We start from the raw sequence: 21,284 nt of genomic DNA, 5'->3' as shown, positions 1-21,284 counted from the left end.
TCAAAACGCGCTGAAATTAAACCTTCTTGAAAACTAATCGTTGACGAACATACCAAAGAAAATCTTAGGTCTTAGCCAGTAAACTAAATTAAATAAACTTTTTTAACGGTGAGCATATTTCTTTAGAAACCTGACCTAACCACCTGTCTTCATAATTTGATCATTGCTCTTACTCACTATTTCACTACTCTGGGAATCATTTATCCCTTGTCAGTTATTCTCTCATAGGTCTTTCAAATGAATAGTTTTTCAAATTTATCACGAAGAATTGTTTCTGTGTACGCTGATCTGCACCTTCCTCTTTACAACCTTCAGACTTGTGCAATATGTGCACAATATGTCCCTACCGACCGCCGAAGGTACTCTATTGTTTGTTATATGTTCAAAAGGCTGCGCCTTCTCGTAATTCCTTCTTTGTAATTTTTGAAAACAAGCCTGTCACTTTAGGCAGTGGGTAATTCTTAAAACATTTTGTCGGGAGATGGTTAAAACCGTAATAAGTCACACTGGTGTATCAACAAAAATAATAACAAAAAGCCTTTTAACTGCCTTGCAGTTTTTCTTAAGTCATTGTCCATACTGATAAGGACAGGATGCAAACACACATTTAATTTTGGTTCCTTAAAAAGAGTGTTACAAAGTTGAAGAGTAGTTTTGTTAAACTTAAGCGGCTTCTTGTAATATATAGACTGATAATCTGCAAACAGGAAGTCGAGATGACTCATGAATTCAGTTTAACAAAGGATATATTATGTTTTTTGTATAGCTTTCTAAATGCCAAATAAACAACACAAATTCCACTTTGACAAAAAATCAATTTAAGTGGATAATAGCCTCTAACTTTCCTAAACATGTATTTCAACGATGTCTCCATGCAACTTCCAACGCCTTCAGGCAGGACTGTTTTGGCTTTTTTCTCTTGGTCTAAGTAAACTGGCCCTACCGCTTTACACACGATTCCACAGTGGTTCTCAGACATCAAGTGTGTCGTTTACGTGTGTATTTTTCCACTCATTAAAACTCAGCATTTGCACAGTTTTTCTCGGCGATTTCTGACATCTTGAAACAGGAGTTTTGTGCTGAAAAAACTACACATATTTGTGACGAGTGCTTCCTTTCAAGCGGTCCAATTTGCTTTATTTCTTGATTATAAATAGAGTATACCCCCAAGTATCGTACCAAAAATTTTCCTTTCTGTTTAGCTATTCTTTGTCAGTAATCCGAATGCTTTGAGGTTAGAGTATAACCTTATTTGTCAGTATTCTGAATGCTTTGAAGGCAGAACGTAACGAGTTTCAATACAACGATCGTCTGCCATTTAAGATCCGGCTATTTGGAATAATCCATCCCTATCATGAGAACTTAAGAGGCAGTCAACCTTAGAGGAGAGGCTATTCATAGCTCACTACAAAAAAAAATAGAAATAGAAATATATAAATAGAATTCAACCTTGAGCTTTGAGCTAACAAAGGCAGTTTCATGGCGGCTTTTAACAATAGGCCGAAGTCAACCATGGAAGTTGTTATATAACTCTGGGCTCACCAAGGCATCGTGAGAAAGAACTGTTTATTTCGGACCATACGTGCAAGATTTAGTCGTTGTCACTCTTCATTTTCTTTTTTCTCGCAAACATACTTCTCGACCAAGGTGTTTTTGGCGTAGTAATGCTTTTTTATCGAGATACTTTAACCTCTTTACCGGTTCGACCGAAATCTTTGCCTCGCTACAGAGAACACGTTCCATGTAATTAAACAGGCCATGTTTGACTAGCTTAATTCAAAAGCTTAATGCTTAATACTTCTTTACCGTGTACGAGCAGTACGTTCTTGACGCCCTAAAGTATGTCTTTTTGCGTTATAACTAGCGTGAAATATAATTTTACAGTGGCTACGAACTAAATGACACCAAGTTTCGAGAATTACGAAATGAAACTCCGATCTCACCTTTCTTAGACTTGCCGGACGAACTGCCTGCAGCAAAGAAACACTGTTAAACTGGAGATTAAAATTATTTCAAGTTTTTCGCTGTTGACACAATTGCGACCTGTCTGTTCCAGTGTAATTGTCACAATTTTTCAACCGTCGAAGGACAGCTTTGCGTTCTCAATTTCCCTGAGAGTTGAAACATTCATTTTGTATGGATTGCCCTGAGGGATAGGAAAATGAATCGTGTTGTGTGATTTATGGGGACGCTGCACTTGTGGCACTTTTGTCAACTTGGGCGACTAGTGTCGCGAATTCGAGCCACACAACAATCACAAAATCCGGCCTTATTGCCTGTTTTTTATGTCTATTCGCTAAGAATGAAGTTTAAGAGTGCCATGAAACTTTTCGTTTGTGGTGATGGGAAAAGGTGTGCTAGAACTAGGGTATGGCCTGGTATGATTAGTAGACTTCCATCCGGCTGAACTGGGTAAATGCCATTCAAAAAGGTTTCTTTACACTGATACAAGTACACAGTATAATTATGACGAATGAAGCGGTGTGTAGTAGTTCTTATTAACCATTGCTTTACCTTGTGTTTTTCTCACTTTCGATGCGCTGTGCTGTTACCATTGACAAGAGCCGCCGACATTTCATAGGTTTGCCAACTTCTGCGCCAACCGTGGACGTTAAAAATTATCCGAACCCTTGTTCTAAATAAGTAACTGAGAGACTATTAAGCGTCCTAGTATATGACTCGAAAAATAATAATAATAACCCACTACACACCTGGAGTAGGTGCATGCTGCTGTTCTAAAAAGCTTGGACTCAACACAGCACTCAGCATGATCAAGACATTCCGTCAAACTTCTTTATTGTTTAATGATGGATGAGTGTGTCTCGAATACCGCGTGGCTCACTGTGCTTTATAATCTAGAACGTATGTTTGGCTCTCTCTAGAGACCCTATCCCAACTGAAACTCGTGTTTCTTTACGTGACACTCTCACGCGCCGTTTTGAAAACGGCGCGTGTATGCATTGCTCAGTGTTGATATTGCGATGTTTTTATTGTCCCGCTAGCAGTGATTTCGAATCACTTCGGCGTCTACTTCTGTATCCAGCAAGATTGCCTTTAGACCTTTTGTGCAATATGATCAATCATGTTCGACAGCGTGTAGCTTCTCGTGTAGAAGTAAACAGCGTGTTTGAAGAAAGGAATATGCATGTAGCGCTCGTTTGGGAGTTACGAAAAACGTTTAAAAACAGTTTAGCCTCCTAGTGGATACGAAATGCTTTGTAACCTAAACAGAGCTGTTAAGTCAGAGTTTACATGATGTATGCTGTAAGGTATTTTATTTCTTATTTCTCCGCTTTAGGCACGTTTGCCAGAGAGAAACTATTGGCACTAATGAGGTACATTTCGGTGTACACGCCAGGCACCCCTTCGCCTTAAGTTACCGTACCGGAGCGGTGTATTTTGGTGGAATAGAGCGGAGTTTTTGGAAATTATCACTTTAAGCTCGGTGAGTCGGCCACGCCTTCATATCATGAGAGCCGAGTTTACAGAGATACGCTTCTCGACCTTGGATGATTTTTTTCTATAGCATTCCGAATAACACTAGTTGATTTTTCAAGTTTTTGCTCCATTAAATCTGATGGTTGTTGGAATGTTTTTTGTTTGTTTGTTTGTTTCATTTGCTTAAGATGTGGTTCCTTCTTTTACTGTCTGTAGTTTTTGTGGGCATGTCAGTTTTTTATTGCCATAATTCTTTCTTTTTTCGTTATCTGTTACTTTTCGATTATCAGTCTCGAAAAATAGTCGATGTTCTCCTGATTAATAGAAAAAGATTATGTAGCAATAATCTCCAATAAAGGCAAACGTAATAATAGCTTCAGTCTTATGCGGAACTTAAAAACTGAAGAATGATCTCGATTTGATGAATTCTATCTTCTTAATTAAATATCGTTAAAATTGCGGAAATTGCTCAAACGAAATAAGAATGATCACCCGAAGTATCCGGCTTAAATATTCATGATTGAAAACAGGAATTAATTTGAAAAAATTTTACGCGGAAAAATCCGCAAATACCACATCAAGGTTGTCCTTCCTCTGGCCAAATATTTGCTCCTGATGTAACGACCCTTCTTCAATGTCGGTTGCTTTCAAGTTTGAAGTTTGTTTGCTTACCTATCGACAAACTATGTTTAACATGGCTTTATTTTCTTAAGAAACAATATAAACAGCCTGATTTTCAAATACTGATATGATTTTTCAGACCAGATCAAAATATCGATTATTATCTTGGAGGTAATTTTCAGAAAAACGTTAAATTTTTAGGAAAAAAATCATCGATATCTTTTTTTATTGTTTGGCAGTTCATTTGAACCAGGGGTAAAAATTCATATCGCTGCATGTGAATTAAAATACGGGTTCATAAAACCCCCGCTGTGCGCCAAAAATATTAATTATTTGAAAGACATTTGAGTTCTGAAGACAGCGATGATCTGGATAAACATATTTTATAGTTTCGATGCGTAGTTTTAGGCGTATGAGCTTTCGTCAATTCTTATCTGCTAAATGATTGCTAGGCCAACGTGCCGATTTTTGGAATTATGCATAAATGAAACATGATTCTTCCAAATTATCTGACTCCTTCGCTCATCAGAATAAATTGACGCTTGAATATAATGAGAACAATTTCTAAGAGACAAATTCATCGAGTTTTGCGGCGTTATTCGATTGCAATTTTGTTCGAACTGTTGCGGACTTTCTTTCAAGAGTAGTAATAAAATCCAATTAGACTTTGAAAGATTCCATAGTAATTTCGAATTAAAATAATTTACTAAAGACGATCAGGTTGCAGTCAAAATAAAATTTCCCAGTCTGGAAGATATTTGCAAGCGATTGTGGCTATCTCGCAATTACATCAACTTGATAACAAGAATAGCCTCAAAGTAAAGCTTCATCATTTGTGATTCCTTTGATTTTAACAGTTTCTAACAAAGCGGCGATACCCTGGTTAATCATGCAATTTCTTTCGGAAATTAAGGTCTTATCACTCATGCGAGGCGCTACTTTCGAAGCTAAACACTGAGATATTCAGACGCCCGCCATCGGTAGTAAACTTGTCTGCCCTGTGTTCAAAGTGGTGTTGTTTTCTCTTGTATTGTCTCACTTGCTACGTTATCAATATTTTGCGCCCCACCAGTTTACCTAACTTTACTGTGCGGAATGTCGAGAACAGTAGTAAACAACATTGATTCCGCGGTTTCTGAACCAAAGTCCTTGATCTTAGGAATCTCCTATTTAAGTCCCCTTATTTGTTGCTCAGAAGAAAGCAGACCCTTGTAGTAAATACGGTATTTATATTTATTTTGATCTTAAGAAAGCTGTCACGGGTAAATATTTGTCTTCATCTTGTAGGCATTGCAGACTAACTAGTAACATATTCACTGTCAAATGTTATTTGCTATTTGGTTACCGACCGATAATGTATCTTGAAAAGCCGGGTGCTTGAGTAATCAATTTCAATTTCATAGCACTTTACGATATTGCTAGTCACGAAGACCAGTGTTAAAGCTTGGGCTATTTTTTTGGCCTCGTTGCTTGCGGGTTTAATTGTATTAACCTGTATTCGCCTTTATTTGTGTTTTCTTTCCTGTTTTTTTCCTTTATTTGAAATAGCTGGCATTAGAACGCCTTGCTTCGGCGTTAACCACGGTGAGTGAAACTGTATCTTGATGTTCTCGATCAGCCAAAAACACTAATTCTGAAGTTTCTGTTGTAAGTTCTTAAGCTTTATTTTCGCTCTTCAATTTCATTTGAACATCTTAATTACGGGCTTGAATGGGTTCGAGTTCAATGTGTTTAGATAGTTCACGCTTCGAGTCCTCGATGGTTTATCTATTGCCATGTTCAAGATGAAAACGTGTAGAGATTGCTAATTAAGTGCAATCTTCAGCCGCAGCTCAAAACCTAATGAATTCATTGTAAGTCCTTCAAGGCAATAACAATCTGTAAATTCTGAATTACGAGAACCTGCTTGGTAAAATTAATTTTGTGTGATGACAGATAAACGTAAACATCACTGCATACAAAACCAATAATTTGTTTGACCGCGGCCGAGAGCAATATTTGCCTACGACATGCTCGGGTGAAAAGTTCAAGAGATTTCGACAACGATTTCGGAACAGAGAGAAGGAACTCTTGTGTTAATTTAATAAAAAAATGCCGGCCTGAATATTTGTTCTATTTACCTTTGGCCTGCTAAACTTGTAAACTATATGTATTGGGGAATGTCTAAGGAAAAGTTTCGCTGTTGCAAGCAAAGGATTGCCTTTCCTCGCTTCAAACAAGCTAGTAAACTTCGCAGTATTCTGTGTGAAAGGAAAGATTAAACGAGCTATTCGCCTTGCCTGATTGTCACGAGCCGCACCGCCGTCATTGTAAAATTCAAATTTCTTATCGGTTTTGTAATTCTAATTTGTTGACACCATCGTGTATGACTAGCAAGGGGTCGCCATGTGTTCGTTTGTGGTTTTAAGCAAGCCCTTAGTTGACCGTCTCGTTTCGCATCAGTGCAGCACCAAGCAAAAATATCTGTTAACGCAGGTCTATCCGGGCAGATATTTACTAAAAATCCCAAAGAACTTCCTAATAAAATGTTCATCGACACGACGACGCGGCTAAGGAGGAAATGGGAACAGATGCTAGAAACAAGACGAAGAAGAAGTATGAGAAGAAGGCTATTTTAATGTCAAGGAAGTTATTTTAAAGCAGTAGTTTTTATATTTAAGCACTCGTGTAATATTCCCGCTGGGAAGTTTGCTTATTGCCCGTTATCTTCCTGTAAATGTTTTCGTATTATCTACGAAAAGCCTTAACGTGTGGCTTTGCCTTGTAACTAGGCTATAAACTAGATACGTAAAATATGTCCTCATGGCTCCAACGGCCGAATGTCGCGTTAAAATAAAATGGTCGATCTTATTTAACTTGCGCGGCATAAGTTTTTACAAGAATTTACACGGGAGGGTTTCAGTCGTCATTATTTTACGAAATATCTTCATTGTTTTCTTTGATAAGTGTGCAAGTTAAGCAAAATAGAGACCCGACCGAGAGATCAATCTCGCGCGGCGCTGTGACACCCCGGTTGTTAGAATTTAACTCTGTTCTTTGCCATTCCCAAGTACAATTTTCAATTTGCGCCTTTGTGAACATTCTACGTTTGAAAAGGCTGACTCGTTCAGCTATCATTGACGGCAGTGTTTTGGCTTTATTCTTTTATTAAGCTTGTTTGAGATCAAAGCGAAGGAAGGAATCTATTATTTACATCGTTTGCAAAGATGAACACAACTTGCCATCAAAGTTGTGAAAGAAATGACCGATGACTCAGTAACTGTGAGACACCATAAGGTGCCCAATTTTCATTATTAAACAGAGATAATCCTCATTTTGTCGGAATATTTTTATTTCCACCTAATAAGCCGACGGTGCTAAAGGATAAGAGAGAGAAAACCAGTTAAGAATGTTCTAAATTTAATGAAATATTTATTGTACTCGGTGTTCATTGATAGTCGGTTCTTCGCGTGCCAAAGCGTATTACTTCATTGAATGGCTTTTCTGAGAGGTACCCTCTTTATAGCTTAAATTCTTCGCAAATTATTTCAAAAGATGTTGAGCGTGTAGTGGCTTAGGAGACCTTCTTGCTGGTCAAATGTAACCAGATCAGTGTAATTACTGTTGACTCGCGCTTTGGAAGATTGCGTTCGACGCGATATCGATCTTAGCTAATTTGGCACAGTGATATCATTTAAACTGAGGTAGTTTTTTTCCTTTCCAGCTTTACACAGATGTAATTTATCGCTCAAAGGAATATTGCTCTAGTTGAAACAGATGTGTTTTCTTCCGTATTGGTTTACACGCTTTGTTTTAAATATTTGATTCCAACTATTTTCCAAACGCATTACTTAATTTGTCACCAAAAAGCTTTCGTAGAAATACTAACCCCTTTGTTTTAATTTAAAATAAAAATATATTGCCTTTACCGCCAATTTTTCTTGGTGAATTTTTATGGTATATTTAGATTGGGGAAAGAGGCAAAAAGCTCGCAAATTAATATATTGGTAAGCCTGGATTGTATACTTCTGGTGGTCGTCATAACAGGCAATTCAAAGGGTGTACACAAAAACACTTGAATCTTTCCCATGTTTTTAGAAGTGCACTCAGTGTTGTTAAAAGAGCTAAAAAATAAACCGTGAAAACTGCTCTTGTTTGCGCTAATATTCTCTGTTTTTTTTTTTTTTTTTTATAAAGGATTGAAGAGGGTTTATCATCTGTTCTTTAAAGAATTAATGAAAAACTGTAATTGTGTTATTTTCTCAAGTGTTTCATTTGAGGCGATGGCTAACTCGACGATTCAAAATATCAGCCTCTTTAGAAGAAAAGGGGTGTTGAATTCAGAGACCACCTAGCCTCTGTAAAGCCGCTATAGCATAAACAACACGACAATAGTTTCGGCGAGGATTAAAAAGGGCCGGCACCTACAAGATCCGAAAAAAAAATGCTTACTCTTCCTTGCAGTATCAAACCATACAAGAAAATCATAGAATCGTGACAAGAATAGAGAACAAAGCTACGCTTGATCTTTAAGTTTAAATGCGGCGCGCTGTCCTTAATCAGAAAAAATAGCTTCCCTGCAAGTTCACAGGTGCTTTTAAAGTTATCGCTGATACCTTCTTTAAACAGACCGCGCGTGAATCGATAATCTATAACTGTGCAATACTGTGGGGTTGGGACCTTGCCATCGACGTATATCCATGGCCAGCTTTCCTAGCACAATTCCAAACCGAATGCTTGGTGTTCAAAGTTAATGAAGTTCGCCATGGAGGAGCATCCTTGGTTTGTTTATGTCCTGGGCAGATAAGGGAATGACTCGAAAAGAAAACCTGCGCGGTCGTGTTATATAACACTTAAATATGTCCTCTAACATAGGCAATGCAAAGAGCATTAAAGCCAGTTAACCCTGAAAAAGGTAAATAAACTTTATGCTGCCCTTTCCTCCTTACCGATCCTTGCAGTTTGCCCAGTTTTGTTCGAATATTGATAAATTTAAACAAAGCTTTGACAACGCTGCCGATGAAACAGAAAACAACCAACCCCTTGCTCAAACTTGGTCTGGACTATAAACAGGTTTGCAGCTGACCGAGCGTTAGTTTCGCATGGGGCTCGTTTAGCGGTTAAAAACATCGAATTTCCCTTTTGTCAGTGTCATTTCTTCTTCAATTTTCCTGCTAATGTGTTTAATTCTTAGAGATTTTAGCGTACGACGGTTTCAAGCCGCTCCTCACGCAGAGGAGGGCACCCCGCAGGGATTGTTTTATAGCAGCGCACCCTCTCGCATCCATGGAAATGTAATATATCTCTTTAATCAGAAACATTTCCTCTCCATTTCCTTGCAAGCGGAGTTGCAGTTTATCACAGCTGTTTCGGAAAGGCTTGGATCGGTAAAATTTCCCACCCTAGATATTTTTTAACTTTCCGTCACGCATCTAATATAAGAAAGAAATTTGCGGAAACAGCAAGTCAAAATAATGATCCACCTGTTAAGAAAAAAAAAATTATCGTTTTTAAAAAGTTCTTTTTCGGATAGTTCATGAGGACCAAATCATTTTTATACCATAACTTTTTTTAAGAAATGAATTCAGTCACGACAAGTAAAGTGTTTTCCACACGTGTCGTGCTTTGAGATCCTTTGTGAGATTTAGAAGGCCGCGCGACCATAAATGATGATTCTCTTATCTCGCCGAAATGCCTCGGGATATGTGGTTAATTTGAATACAAGAAGTCTTCGCCGGCTACTTTCATGCATTGCTTAGATTTCCACGCGTGTGAGAAATTTGGGCACGTCGAAAGTTTTTTTTTTGTTCATTGTTATTTCGGTAGAATAAAAACTGTGTTGTGTTTATCGGTACAGATCCGTGTACCGGAATGTAAATTTCATCGGGTAATTTACAATTTTTGACTTAAAAATCACGCGAAAAAAAGCAAGCGAAGGTCTCGCAATAACAACATTTAAAATTAAGTTAACAGTGTCAAATTTCGTGTCACTTCTGGGTGCGAAAGACCCTCACCTTGTCAGCGTTCTCGAATTTAATCGCTGACTATTTAACAGAAAGTTTGGTTAACAATAAGCGATGGAAAAAGCTTAATTCGATGTCAAAACACCATAAAGTTCAGCGATGGTTTATATTCCGAATAAAAACACGGCCCATAATAACAAACAGTTCCTTAGTTTCTCTCATATTTGCCTGCCCATTGGCGGTGCTGATTTGGATTAATAAACTGCGCTGCGAGACCAGAGTGGCAGACAGCAGAGACAACGATAAAGTAAATAGTGGGAGGATAATGGAACCAATGATAAATACTACAAGATCGGACAAATAATTTTCAGGTTACGGCCATGTAATCAGTGCAGTTCGACAGCTCAAACCACAGTCCAGTAGTGAAATCGCCTGCCGAGTTCAAGGGAAGCAGTAGGTGACGAAAGTGCCATGTAGCAATGTCCTTGATATCACCGTAAATCCGAATCTCGAATAAATCGTACGATCCTCAAGGATGCGAAGCCATCTTGATTGAGAAGCGTATAGGTTTCTGACCTAGTGACCCAAATTTCTTCAATGATTTTATTTACTACTTGGGCCGAGAACTTCACAATTTTGAGCGTCTAGAGACGCTCGATGGTGTTATCCCCATATTTACTCAAGGAAATCAAAACAGCCAGATATCCTGGTTAAGAGTTTATTTGCATTGAAGGCGTAGAAAAGACAGTGACACCGCCGCCTTAGCAAATAAATTATTGTCACAAAATTCATTTTCTTCCGTATTTCTTTGAACGTTTGAAACGGCTCCTGTACAACTGACAAGTTATCGCCCGTTCGTAGAATTATTCAAAATTAAAGTCAACAAATGCTAGAGGTACTCTCATAATTCTAAAATGGAAGGAATAGATCGACAAAATCCTTTTAGTTGAAAGTGTTCTGCAAATCGCAGATATGAAATGAAATTCTCTCCGCGGTAAAGAGATGGCGTTTGACGCCTGACACTGAAATAGAAAGCCTACGTTAATAACAACTCACTAAAGTGTAACTAATGCATTTACTAGCTCGTTACCTTACTGTATGGACTTTCATCATACGAAAACGTGCGAAATAAGAATAAATCGAAGAAAAAAATCATGTCTTCTTTTTTCTCTCTCTTCTGTATTGTAGATAATATATGATTTGGTACAATTCGATTTGTCTGTAGGTCAACTGTTGCCCTGGCTGGAATGCCCAGATACCATATCAAGGGGGCTTCTGATTTAATGATTAAAGTAAATATAATACTCAAATATTACATGAAATCTCTATTTGGAGTGTACATCTAAACTTTGTTAATCCCTTTTCTTTTTTTGTATTTAGTTTTTCTTTCTCCACTAGGATCCAAGAGTAATTCTTACGCGGCTTCATATAAATAAAATCTCTAGGTCGTAGAAACGTTTTGCAGTCATTAATCTCTCGCACACGTTCTTCTACGAACGTGGTTGAGCATCAAAGGTATGCTTGTCTGGTGGATTCCAGTATGGATTAGTAAAGTGGTGGCCGTGGACTGCGGCTGTATGATCAGTTTGTCTGCGACAGCCTACACTGGGCATTGCCACGGCTCCGTACCCACACTGGTTATTCACGGGGTTCTGGATTTGTGTAGAATACTGCGTACCTGTGTATGAGCTGACGGGGACTCCAACGGTTGATCCCATGTTCATGTAGGGTGCAACCGCATATCCTGGTGGAACTCTAGACGATTGCGGGTTGCACGGGTACGAAAGAGGGCCAGCAGGTTGAGCAGTTCGCCAGTTTCCCCCTGCTGCAGGTACACTCTGAACCGGGTTATATGCCGACCACTTTGGAGCGATGAAGTTTCCGTACGCTGCAGCGCGCGGATCTGTCAACATTCCGTTTGTGTGCTGCAATGTGGGCTGACGGTAGGGCCTCTTCATACGGCGCCGGCGCCTGTAGTTTCCTTTCTCAAACATGTCCTCGCAGGCTGGATCTAAGGTCCAGTAGTTACCTTTTCTCTCACCGCCGCCTTCTCGAGGCACTTTAATGAAGCACTCGTTGAGTGATAAATTGTGCCGTATGGAATTTTGCCACCCCTTCTTGTTCTTCTCGTAAAACGGAAACTTGCTGATAATGTACTGGTAAATTCCATTGAGGGTTAACCGCTTTTCGGAAGACTCTCGAATCGCCATCGCGATCAGCGCGACGTACGAGTACGGCGGCTTTACATTGGGATCTTTCGACGAGACTTCCTTACTTTCGGCTTTTTCGCTGTCGATTGGACTTGATCCACCGTCTTCCTTCTTCAGCTCCGGCTCGTAGCTGCTGAGTTGCTGCTCGTGGTTTGCCGAGGCCATTTTTCTTGTATTTGACAGAGTTAATTCTGAAGTGTTGGAGGCTGTTCTGTGGCAATAATATATAAATTAGAAATTCTAAAGACTGTTTGGTGTTTGTCTTGTCGATATGACATTTGATTGGCTCTTCTATTCATTATCTATCACTTTCTATAAATATCCTGACATCACGCTATCTTTTGTCCATCGAACCAATCATTATGCTCTTTACAAAGCGTCAATTGATTCATTTATTTGTCTGGTAGCAATGCGACCACCTACTCTGGCAGCTGCTAGTTGTCCGTTTAGGCCCTTAATTGTTTCTATCCATTCACTTTTATTATTTACACCAACTATGCCAAATTTCGTTTACCTTTCTATCAAACACTCATGAGTGTACAATTTTTAACTGCCTTGACTCCTGTTGTATATTTACACCCAAGGCGCGAAAATATTCTCCCGTTATCATCAAGGAGGAGCGAAAAGTGAAACGCTCTTCCCCACACCCATAGTTAACACCTGGTTCGCGACTATACCAATCAGAAAGAAGCAATCGGCAGATGAAGGGTATTGAAAGGCACAAAGCAATTCACATGTTGTCTGGCCCAAGTGCAGGCTATTTAGCTTTAATTATACGATGTAGATTTTATTTTTTATTATTACAAACTTCCCGCTGTGACTCTTTTTACGCGATAATGCTGCCCCACGCTGGGGTCCTGTACCATGCAAATGCGCTTTCCTCTTTCTGCGAAAACAACAGGACAAAAACACAAGACAGGAGCGCTTATTTCGCTCCACCTGTGCGCGGCCCAAGAGCCAGACAATCGAGCCGTGTTTGACAAGAACGCGCGAAACATTTCCAAATTAAGCGAGACAAGCGGACTTCCTTATCACTCAAAAGAACTGTCTTGATTAGAAATGTTCTGAATTGAGTCAACGGGTTTCGTTTAAAGCGATAGCGGCGCTTGTTGATAAGCCCAAATACTCATTTTCCCGCAGTCAAGAATGAGCTTAATATTATTATTTCCTTGGTTTTAATTACAGTTTAGAGTGACTGCAACGTCGTGAAACCCCCCTCAAAAGTAAATATTTCGCCGCTGAAACGTCTCTGAGGCTGATTACAGTATTTGCTGGTACTATTAAGGTTTGTGTACATTCCAAATGTTTATTCAAAAGAGTTGTTAAAGATTTATAATTCAGTGTAAACAAACAATTTCCAGTTTGTAAGGGGCATTTTCATTGAAGTTGACAACGAGAAGACGTCTAAATCTAGTGTAAGGATACACAAAGCTGTGTAAATGTTTCGGAGACATACCACGCTCTTGTTCACCGGAAATCTGCAGCTGCGGTTCTCCTATTTCTGGTTTAATCACAGAAAGATGGAATTCAAAGGTCATTTTCGTGTTGCAACACCAGATTCATCTCCTCTGAGCCTTATCAGATCGACGCAAATTGTTTGTCTTTGTAATTGTACGAGGAAAATACGATCCTGTCTCACAAATTTAAAATCTGACCTAAAGTGTGAGGCAAAAGCCGGCTTTGTTTTCTTCTGAAGGAAATAAAAAAATGACATAAAAAACAGCTGTGCCTTTTTTTTTTCTTGAATGACATTATCAAAAAGCACGCGAACTTCCTCGAAGAAATCATGCGACAACTCATTAAGTCAAGCAAAGGATGTTATATCTGGGCACTGAGTGAAATTCGATGGACACTGGATCACTGTTAACTCGATAAGTTTTTTTCGTAAAAACATGCTAAAGATTCAATTACCTTTTTCTTGTCTTTCAGCTTTCAGCTTAGGAGAATATCTTGCCCTATCTCGATGCGGCAAAATTTTCCGAAGCTAAGGCGATTCAAACCAATTTATTCCCGTCAGTTAACCTTGAGAAGAACCGGGAAGCTTTTGAAGAAGTAACTGGGGTCGCTCTGATATTTTCTCCACGGGTTGTGCTCCTACTGTCCTCGCTAGACATAATTGTTTCCAAGCACGAACACTCTGATTGGCCGTGCTTCAATTTATTGCCCTATTATTTACATCTGAAACAACAGTTGTCTTGTCTCGCGTGGGACTTAATTGAAATGTGCTTGAAGTAGAAGTTAGTGTATTAATGCGTGCTAAGTCGGATAAGTCAACACATCGCCGCTCTGCATACGCTTACGAAAGCACATCTTGTGAACTTATTTTCTCCGGTTTTTTTCCCACAATCCGGTCTTGAAAAGAATTGACAGAACTCCGCGGAAGTTTATCTGTTAACCTGCTGTTTGTGTTTACTGAACTAATCTAAATTTCACTACAGGACAGTGATTATATATTCGCAACGTTTATTGCATTTATGGTTTGTCAAGCCCTCCGAGTTGACAGATTTGCCCTTGGCGGGAACGTGATAATTAAGTGACAAGCGTGGGACTTGAATACGGTTTCGTGAAATCTTAGCTCGCTTTTAAAATTCCCGAACCATTATCTACTGGCAGAAATCGCTCTCTATGAGGTGAAAAAGACCTTGAGTGCTATTTTCGGCTTTTAGGCGGATTCGTTTGATCACAGGAAGCTTGTGAAATGTTTATGTATTTCCTTTGTTTTGGTTCCTCAATTGCCAATGTTATGGTTACTTAGGGGCTTGATTCAGAAACATTATTCCATGGACTTTGCAAGACCTCATTATTTCAATAACACCAAGGTAAAGATCAGGTGTTTGCTAAACGATTAATGAGCGCAAACCTCGAAATAGCCGCTGAATAATAGCATTTATATCGACGCCAATAACCGATGGACTGCGGTTGACACTGTTATCTATGTTTCTCGAAAGTTCAAATTAAATGTCAGTTAATCTTGTCTGTTGAGTACGGACTCGCTCACACGCAGGGATCTCGTAGACAAAACTATTGAAAATAATGCCTGTTAAGCTTGTTTGTTTAGACAAGCAAATCATCATAGTGTCAGTCAACATGTTACTTTGTCTTTACCTTCGCTTATCAGCCGCCGTTAAACTCCATCCGTTTCTTAGAGCTTTTAAAACGTTCTGGCATTCCCCGAGGCTGTGTAATGAAAAGTTTCTCTTGTTTCGACCCCATCAATCACAAACGACCCCTGCCTAGAATCTGCTGAAATTGAGCCTCTTTACCATAGTGCATTGATCCAAAATCTCGTGACGACAGCATCGATAAATCCTAGCAACCCTTTTTGGCTATGTTTTCTTAACGTTGGAGTTCAAAGAGATTTGTCAATTGTCAGACCCACGTGTTTGTTCTGGCATATTTACATTTACAGCATTGTCCTTCAATCTTCGCGAACTCTGTCCAATATACTACAAAGACAAACTACGCTATAGGCTCTCTCTTGTTTTTTTCTCAGAAATTGATGTCAATTATTCGGGGGTCACGCCGTTTCGAAATCTCCATGTCTTTGAATATTAAACCACGGTCATAGTAAACACAGATCAGGTAGACCGTGGCGATCCATTGTTTCGACTGAAAACACGAATAATACTCCATCGACCGGTGGATGAATTGCAAATTGAATATTAATGGTGGTCGCTGTCTAACGAAAGCCAATGGGCACCTCAGCAAATAAGACTACAGTGCTTCTAAATTGTTTTGATAACTCTAATTCTGTCGTCAATAACCCGTGTAAATTGAAGCCTAAACAAAGAGTTTGTTTACAAACAGAATTTCCTGTATTTAAATACCTCCATTAACTTCCTCGAAAGAGAGGCATATAGTACATCGTTATAGTTTGCGCCAAATTTCCTATTTCATATTCGTATGAAACAGATGCATTTTTTGCGCTACCAAAGGCTGTTTAGTGATTTTTGTTTTCCTTAATCTTCAACTGCTTTGAGTTCTGGACAGCCCAGAGCTATGTACTGTTCATCCAGAGAACTCTCCAAATACCAAAAAGTTCCTTGTGGGTCTAATGTAAATTCTATCAAATCTTTCCGTTTCCATTTGAGTTGGTGCAATGAGACCTATGAATAGTGCCGATTCACTCGCGACTTTGCTGTCCTAACGAAACTTGTAAAACAGTAGATATGAAACTGATAATTCAGTGATAAACTCAGCGTGTTGATAGTTTCCGGAAATTGAACCTATGCTCTTTGGGGAAAAATTGGCTCCGTTATATAATTTACCGAGTACCTCACCTCGTCAGATATCGACGAAAGCGGAACGCACTCACCTTTGGAATGCCAAATCCAAGACTTGAGCCTCGTGGGAAAAGATTACTGGCTTCTCAATAGTTTCATTCAATAAATCCAACATAAGATAGCAATCAATTATTCACAGCTACTTGACTGAAGAAACGGCTTCTTCTCCAACAAAGTTCAAGGTCTCTCCGCCTAACAGTTAGTTATTAAATACCCGCCAATGAATAATGCCTGTGCCATCGGAGATGTGATTACACATTGTTGTAGGCGCGAACTTCCGACCTGCCAGTGTGTGTGCCAGTCACAAAAAAGACAATGACCTCACGGTTTGTATCGAGGCCCCACCAGGAGCAGGCAGTGTTTAAAGTCCCTCCCAAGTCCCTCCCAACCAATTACAGCTTATGTTATCTTTAGTAGTCTACGTCTAGGTCGAGGGGCTTTTTTACGATGTCACGCTGTTTTACCAGCATGTTGTAAGTCTCAATGGCCAGTGACACTACCACGCAATTCAATAAAGCAACTTTCCCTCATCATGGTGAGCTACCTCGAGTTCTTCTTTCACCGTTGCTAAACTCTTAGGTAAACACAACTCGAAACTGAACCTTTGGCAGAAAAAAATGACTCGACTTGGAACCAAGCATGCTTCCACTCGATTGCTATTGACTTTGTTTAGCATTCCAACCCTCTTCAACAATGTGGGTGATCCATTGTGTAATAACAAACTTTTCGAAGTTTAACGCACATTATCTGTTCTCTGTTTTTTTGTTATGTCGTCTTGTTTTGTTAACCTTGAAAATTGCTTTGAGTGATAGCTTTATCATTCCCCCGTGTAGAGGGTTTGTTAACTTATCTCCAACAAGGTGAGAACGAGGTGATGAGGGTTTGACTAATGTTTCATTTCCTTTACGTTATCTCTGTTGATAAGAGGTGGATCTCTGCTATCAGCAGTTGCAGTTTGTTTATACAGCGAGAGCTTATTTGTCAACAGGAATTTCAAGTGAAAATGGGAACATTCGTCCTACAAGGTCAGTACCTTAACGACCTATTTCCTGTAACAATAACCACAATTCAGGAATTTTTGGATGTGGCGTTGACACACGCCTTTCAAACGTTTGATAACTGTAATCTAGAAGTGGCTGCCTGCCATTTCAAACAATTGTAGACATCTTGTAGTCGTTTATTTTGGCTCCTATTTGTGTCTTTGTTGTTAGTTCCAGATTAAACCTATCTTATCGATCAGTGGTGTGATCAACTCATCTTTTTACTCCCAAGAGCGCCCAAGTTCAACTGGTCAAATATAGCATTCGGTGTATCGTTTCACCCAATAATGAAAAACGAATTGTGCCATATTTAATACTGCGAGGTAGCATCCACATTAATAGTCATTCATTGAGCTTTTATTCACAAGCTTACAAGTTGACGCGATGTCTAGCTCTGGGACCAGCACAATTAGAATTAGCTATCCGAGTTTCTTCCTTCGGCTAGATAAGAATAGCGTTCCGATAACAATGAGGTGCAGGTTTCGGTTGCACACTCCTCAAATGTCTTGCAAACTAAAATCAGGTATAGTTCATGGACCTCCTGTTCTCTGTTGAGGACAATGTTTTTGCAGCATTCAAAGTGCTCACGAGGTATTCTGTTTGCCTGGTAAAACAAATTGGTAAAACTGAAAAAACACTGAGAATCACTTATGCCTACTGTTCAAAACTCAAAGATTCTTGCTTTAAGTGCTTTGTGAACGCTAACTAATACGTGCACCAACTTTGCCATCAACTGAATTGCCTGGGCCCCTTGGAAGTTCCGGTCAAGATATGTAAGTTATGTAGGTGCACCTTTGACAACTTCTGACAACATTCCAGCCTCTTTGGGAATTCTATCACGTTCTCAGCAGAGATATGAAAATTGTTACATCGATCGCATAAGAGATTAAAATCACTGTCACTCATTAGCGCAAAGTGCTCTTCAAACAAAGAAACCTGTTGTTAGCTTTTGACTTATACAATGTCACATGACTAGGCATTTTGCCCATGTTATTGTCTTTTGTGTCGATAGAGGCGTTCCACGATTGTGGTCCTGAAATAGAAGAGTCGTGCAAATTTTTCCCACGGTAAAATTTCAATAGCTGGTACATGGAGCACAATTGAAAGGCTAAATTAAATTAACTTCATTTTCTACCATAAGCTATTCAGTGCTTCATAAAAGGAGTTAATTAAATTGCGCGAGCCAAGCCTTCGAGGTAAACTCGTTCACTTCAAACAAAAAATTGGGAGGCCAATAAAAGAACGCGTCTTAACTGTAGATCACGTCTTCGGTTTACGTTGCGGCTATTGAAGAAACAAAAGGCTGCTTTACTCAAACAATATGAAAAAAAGGGGCTCTCTAAATCCCTTCAATTTGAAACAGCTTGTTTTATCCATTATAATCCGCTGTTTCAATTTGAAACCTCAGCTTGTTTTTATCCGTTATAATCCATTGATTCCAACTTAGAATCGGAAATGCTACAAAAGCACACATGCTAATAAGGAAAGCAGCTGATTTGCTACCTAACAGGTGCGTTAGGTGGGCAATAGCCTTATTTGACTGCGCAATTTTACTATAGACGAGTCATTGTTCATAGAGCATTTCTGAGCACGCAACTCCCAGCTGTTGGCTCATTTATTTGTTTTTCGGTTCCTTTTTATGGTCTAGAAGTCAGCTGTCACTCCAGCAGTTGCGCTAGCAAGGGCAGTGAAATCACCAATGTTTATGTATCAATTATGGTAACCTTGTTTTGTCGCGTGGTTGCTGTTTTACCACTTGATTCAAACAAAGCTAGCAATGAATCATCAACGTTATGAGTTTTTTTTTCCTTAAAACTTCTTAGCAGCCCCCTCGCAAAATGAAATTTTAGTCCTTTCGAAAACATTTCGTTACGTTTTCAACTGATTTTACGCCCTTGTTTCGTCGCTAAATCTTGTGGTTTTATCACTATTACTCTGCCATTCATTCATTAAGGTTTCGTTATTTTTAACATCTTAGCACGGAAACTTGTGTTGGCCTTTGTGTGTGACGAAGCACCATTATTACTTTGCAGCTATTAATACTGTTACTCGTAAACTTCAGCGTTTGTCAGCCACGTTTTTCATCCTTAATTGACAACAATATCTTATTACTAGGTGAAGTGCCTTCTAAATCATTAATTAGTTCATGAACAGCAAATCCATGAAACCAAGCGACTGGTAGACACATGCCCGAAGCCAATGGATTTGCGAATTATCACGTTTGTTATGATTTCAAGATACGTCATTCAGTAAATAATTTTTTGCCCGCGGTCTACTATCAGAGGCGCTCTGGACCGGCCGGCGAAACGTATTTCCTTGTTGATTTACAACTACAAATTGTTCACCTTCATTTTGATAATGCGATCACAATACCCAAAGTCCCCGTGTTCATTATCTTTTTTGTCACCGACCGGTTTAAACTTCAAGGCATAATGCTTCTATTTGTTCGCATTTATCAGGGTAAATGGATAATCGGGTGATATAATGGTTTCGCTTGTCCAAGATTAACTCAGCGGATGTTTCTTATGAGTTAAAGTTGCAGCATTAGACGGATTAGAATGTTTGATAACAACGAGAGTTTTTCTCAAATATTTCTTGTTAGGGCCTAGGGTAGATTAAACTGTTTTACAATATATGGGAGTAAATAGAATCCGCAACGGGAAAATATCTTCACTCTATTTACTTTTAAAAAATAAACAATCTAAATTGCAGGCAAATAATAACTTAAACTTGCAAGCAAACATGGGCAATTTTATAAATACCTTCCCCTAACTACGAAAACTTACCTAAGACGTCTCCTTTGCTTGTACTTCACTAGCGAGAAGGCAAGCAGAAGTGACAGATGAATAGGCACTCTCCCTCCTTAAATCAAAGTTGATTAAATATTTATACTTTTGAAATATTTGATATCGTTTTAAAGGTATTTTATTTGTACAAACATTCATGTAATATTCACATGCTTTCACCGCATCTTCCCATGGCTTACGTAAACATAATACAAAATTAACCTCGAATGCGGGGATTCTTTTCAAATTGATTTTCTCCTTTTTTCTGAGGATAATGGTCGACGTTAAATTTGTTTCATTTCATACACTTGTTTGTCATGAGAGTAAGGAAGAATTCATTCCGTTCGAATGCGCTCTTCCAGGGTGGTTTTCGTTGTAACTCCACATCAAATTTCATATTGTCAAGCATTGGGTTGGATTGTTGCGAAATCGAAAACTCTAACTTTGATTAAGTCGGCCGGCTTTTCGTGCACCTATGGAAAAGTACCTGTTTGTTTCAAGCTGTGTTTTTTCCATGTGGAGGGCTATTAGCTGCCTTTGTTAATAATCTTACCTGGCTGTTGGGCAAGACTCGTATACCTTCCGAATCGGTGTAGAACTTTTAGCCCGACTTTGTGTTGTCTTCTGAAGACGTTTGTACTTTTTAACCGCAAACAACAGAGACAACTATTACTTTTCGCGTATTTCCCGCTGAGAAAAGCAAAGTGCAACTCGAAAGTTGGTCAGTTGTTTATATTTCCTATTTGGTCCATCTCGTGGTTTTTTCACAGTGTATACAATATTAATTTGCTTTCTGTCTACTGGTGTCTGTTTCTCAGAAGCCCTTTTATCGTCACGATTAGACCTTTATTTTCTGTTAAACTTTGTGACTTCAGCTATTTTCTCGCCTTGAATTTTCTCGCTTGAATCATCACTGCATCTATCAACGTTCAGCTGTTATCAGTTTTCGTAATACAAATGCATA

At 39.0% G+C, this 21,284-nt stretch overlaps 1 protein-coding gene and 1 long non-coding RNA gene across 6 annotated transcripts in view; one reads left to right on the top strand and one right to left on the bottom strand.

Annotated features, from left to right (window-relative positions):
- The window catches only part of LOC110046694 (uncharacterized), a 36,662-nt gene extending 18,799 nt beyond the window's left edge, over window positions 1-17,863 (top strand). Inside the window, exons 3-4 of the long non-coding RNA XR_002296409.2 lie at window positions 13,397-13,496; window positions 17,420-17,863. This is a non-coding gene — a long non-coding RNA (uncharacterized LOC110046694). The remainder of the gene's footprint in view (window positions 1-13,396; window positions 13,497-17,419) is intronic.
- On the bottom strand, window positions 10,706-20,386 carry LOC110046696 (forkhead box protein L2-like). 5 transcript variants are annotated; one of them, XM_020752385.2, is made up of 2 exons: window positions 20,321-20,386; window positions 10,706-12,422 (listed from the first exon to the last, which is right to left on the bottom strand). In XM_020752385.2, exon 2 carries the CDS (start codon window positions 12,374-12,376, stop codon window positions 11,492-11,494), a length of 885 nt encoding a protein of 294 aa, XP_020608044.1. In that variant the 5' UTR covers window positions 12,377-12,422; window positions 20,321-20,386; the 3' UTR covers window positions 10,706-11,491. The 5 variants fall into 5 exon arrangements, with proteins under 5 accessions (XP_020608044.1, XP_089139081.1, XP_089139080.1 ...); XM_089282955.1 differs by having other exon boundaries at window positions 10,706-12,417; window positions 20,321-20,372; XM_089282954.1 differs by lacking the exon at window positions 20,321-20,386 and adding an exon at window positions 16,527-16,800.
- Window positions 20,387-21,284: the final 898 nt, after the last annotated feature.

This window comes from Orbicella faveolata, unplaced genomic scaffold (genome assembly GCF_042242905.1).
Source record: "Orbicella faveolata isolate gen_17 unplaced genomic scaffold, um_ofav_v1 contig_12, whole genome shotgun sequence".
NCBI classification, from domain to species: Eukaryota; Metazoa; Cnidaria; class Anthozoa; order Scleractinia; family Merulinidae; genus Orbicella; species Orbicella faveolata.
Note: the sequence above shows the minus strand (reverse complement) of the source record. Positions and strands in the feature narration are given on the sequence as shown.

Excerpts from the sequence above, each read along its gene's own strand:
- LOC110046696 (XM_089282954.1), bottom strand. The coding sequence starts at position 16,609 with ATGTTGGATTTATTGAATGAAACTATTGAGAAGCCAGTAATCTTTTCC. Across the intron at positions 12,423-16,526 it reads TTGGATTTGGCATTCCAAAG|AACAGCCTCCAACACTTCAG; the intron begins GTGAGTGCGTTC and ends TTATTGCCACAG.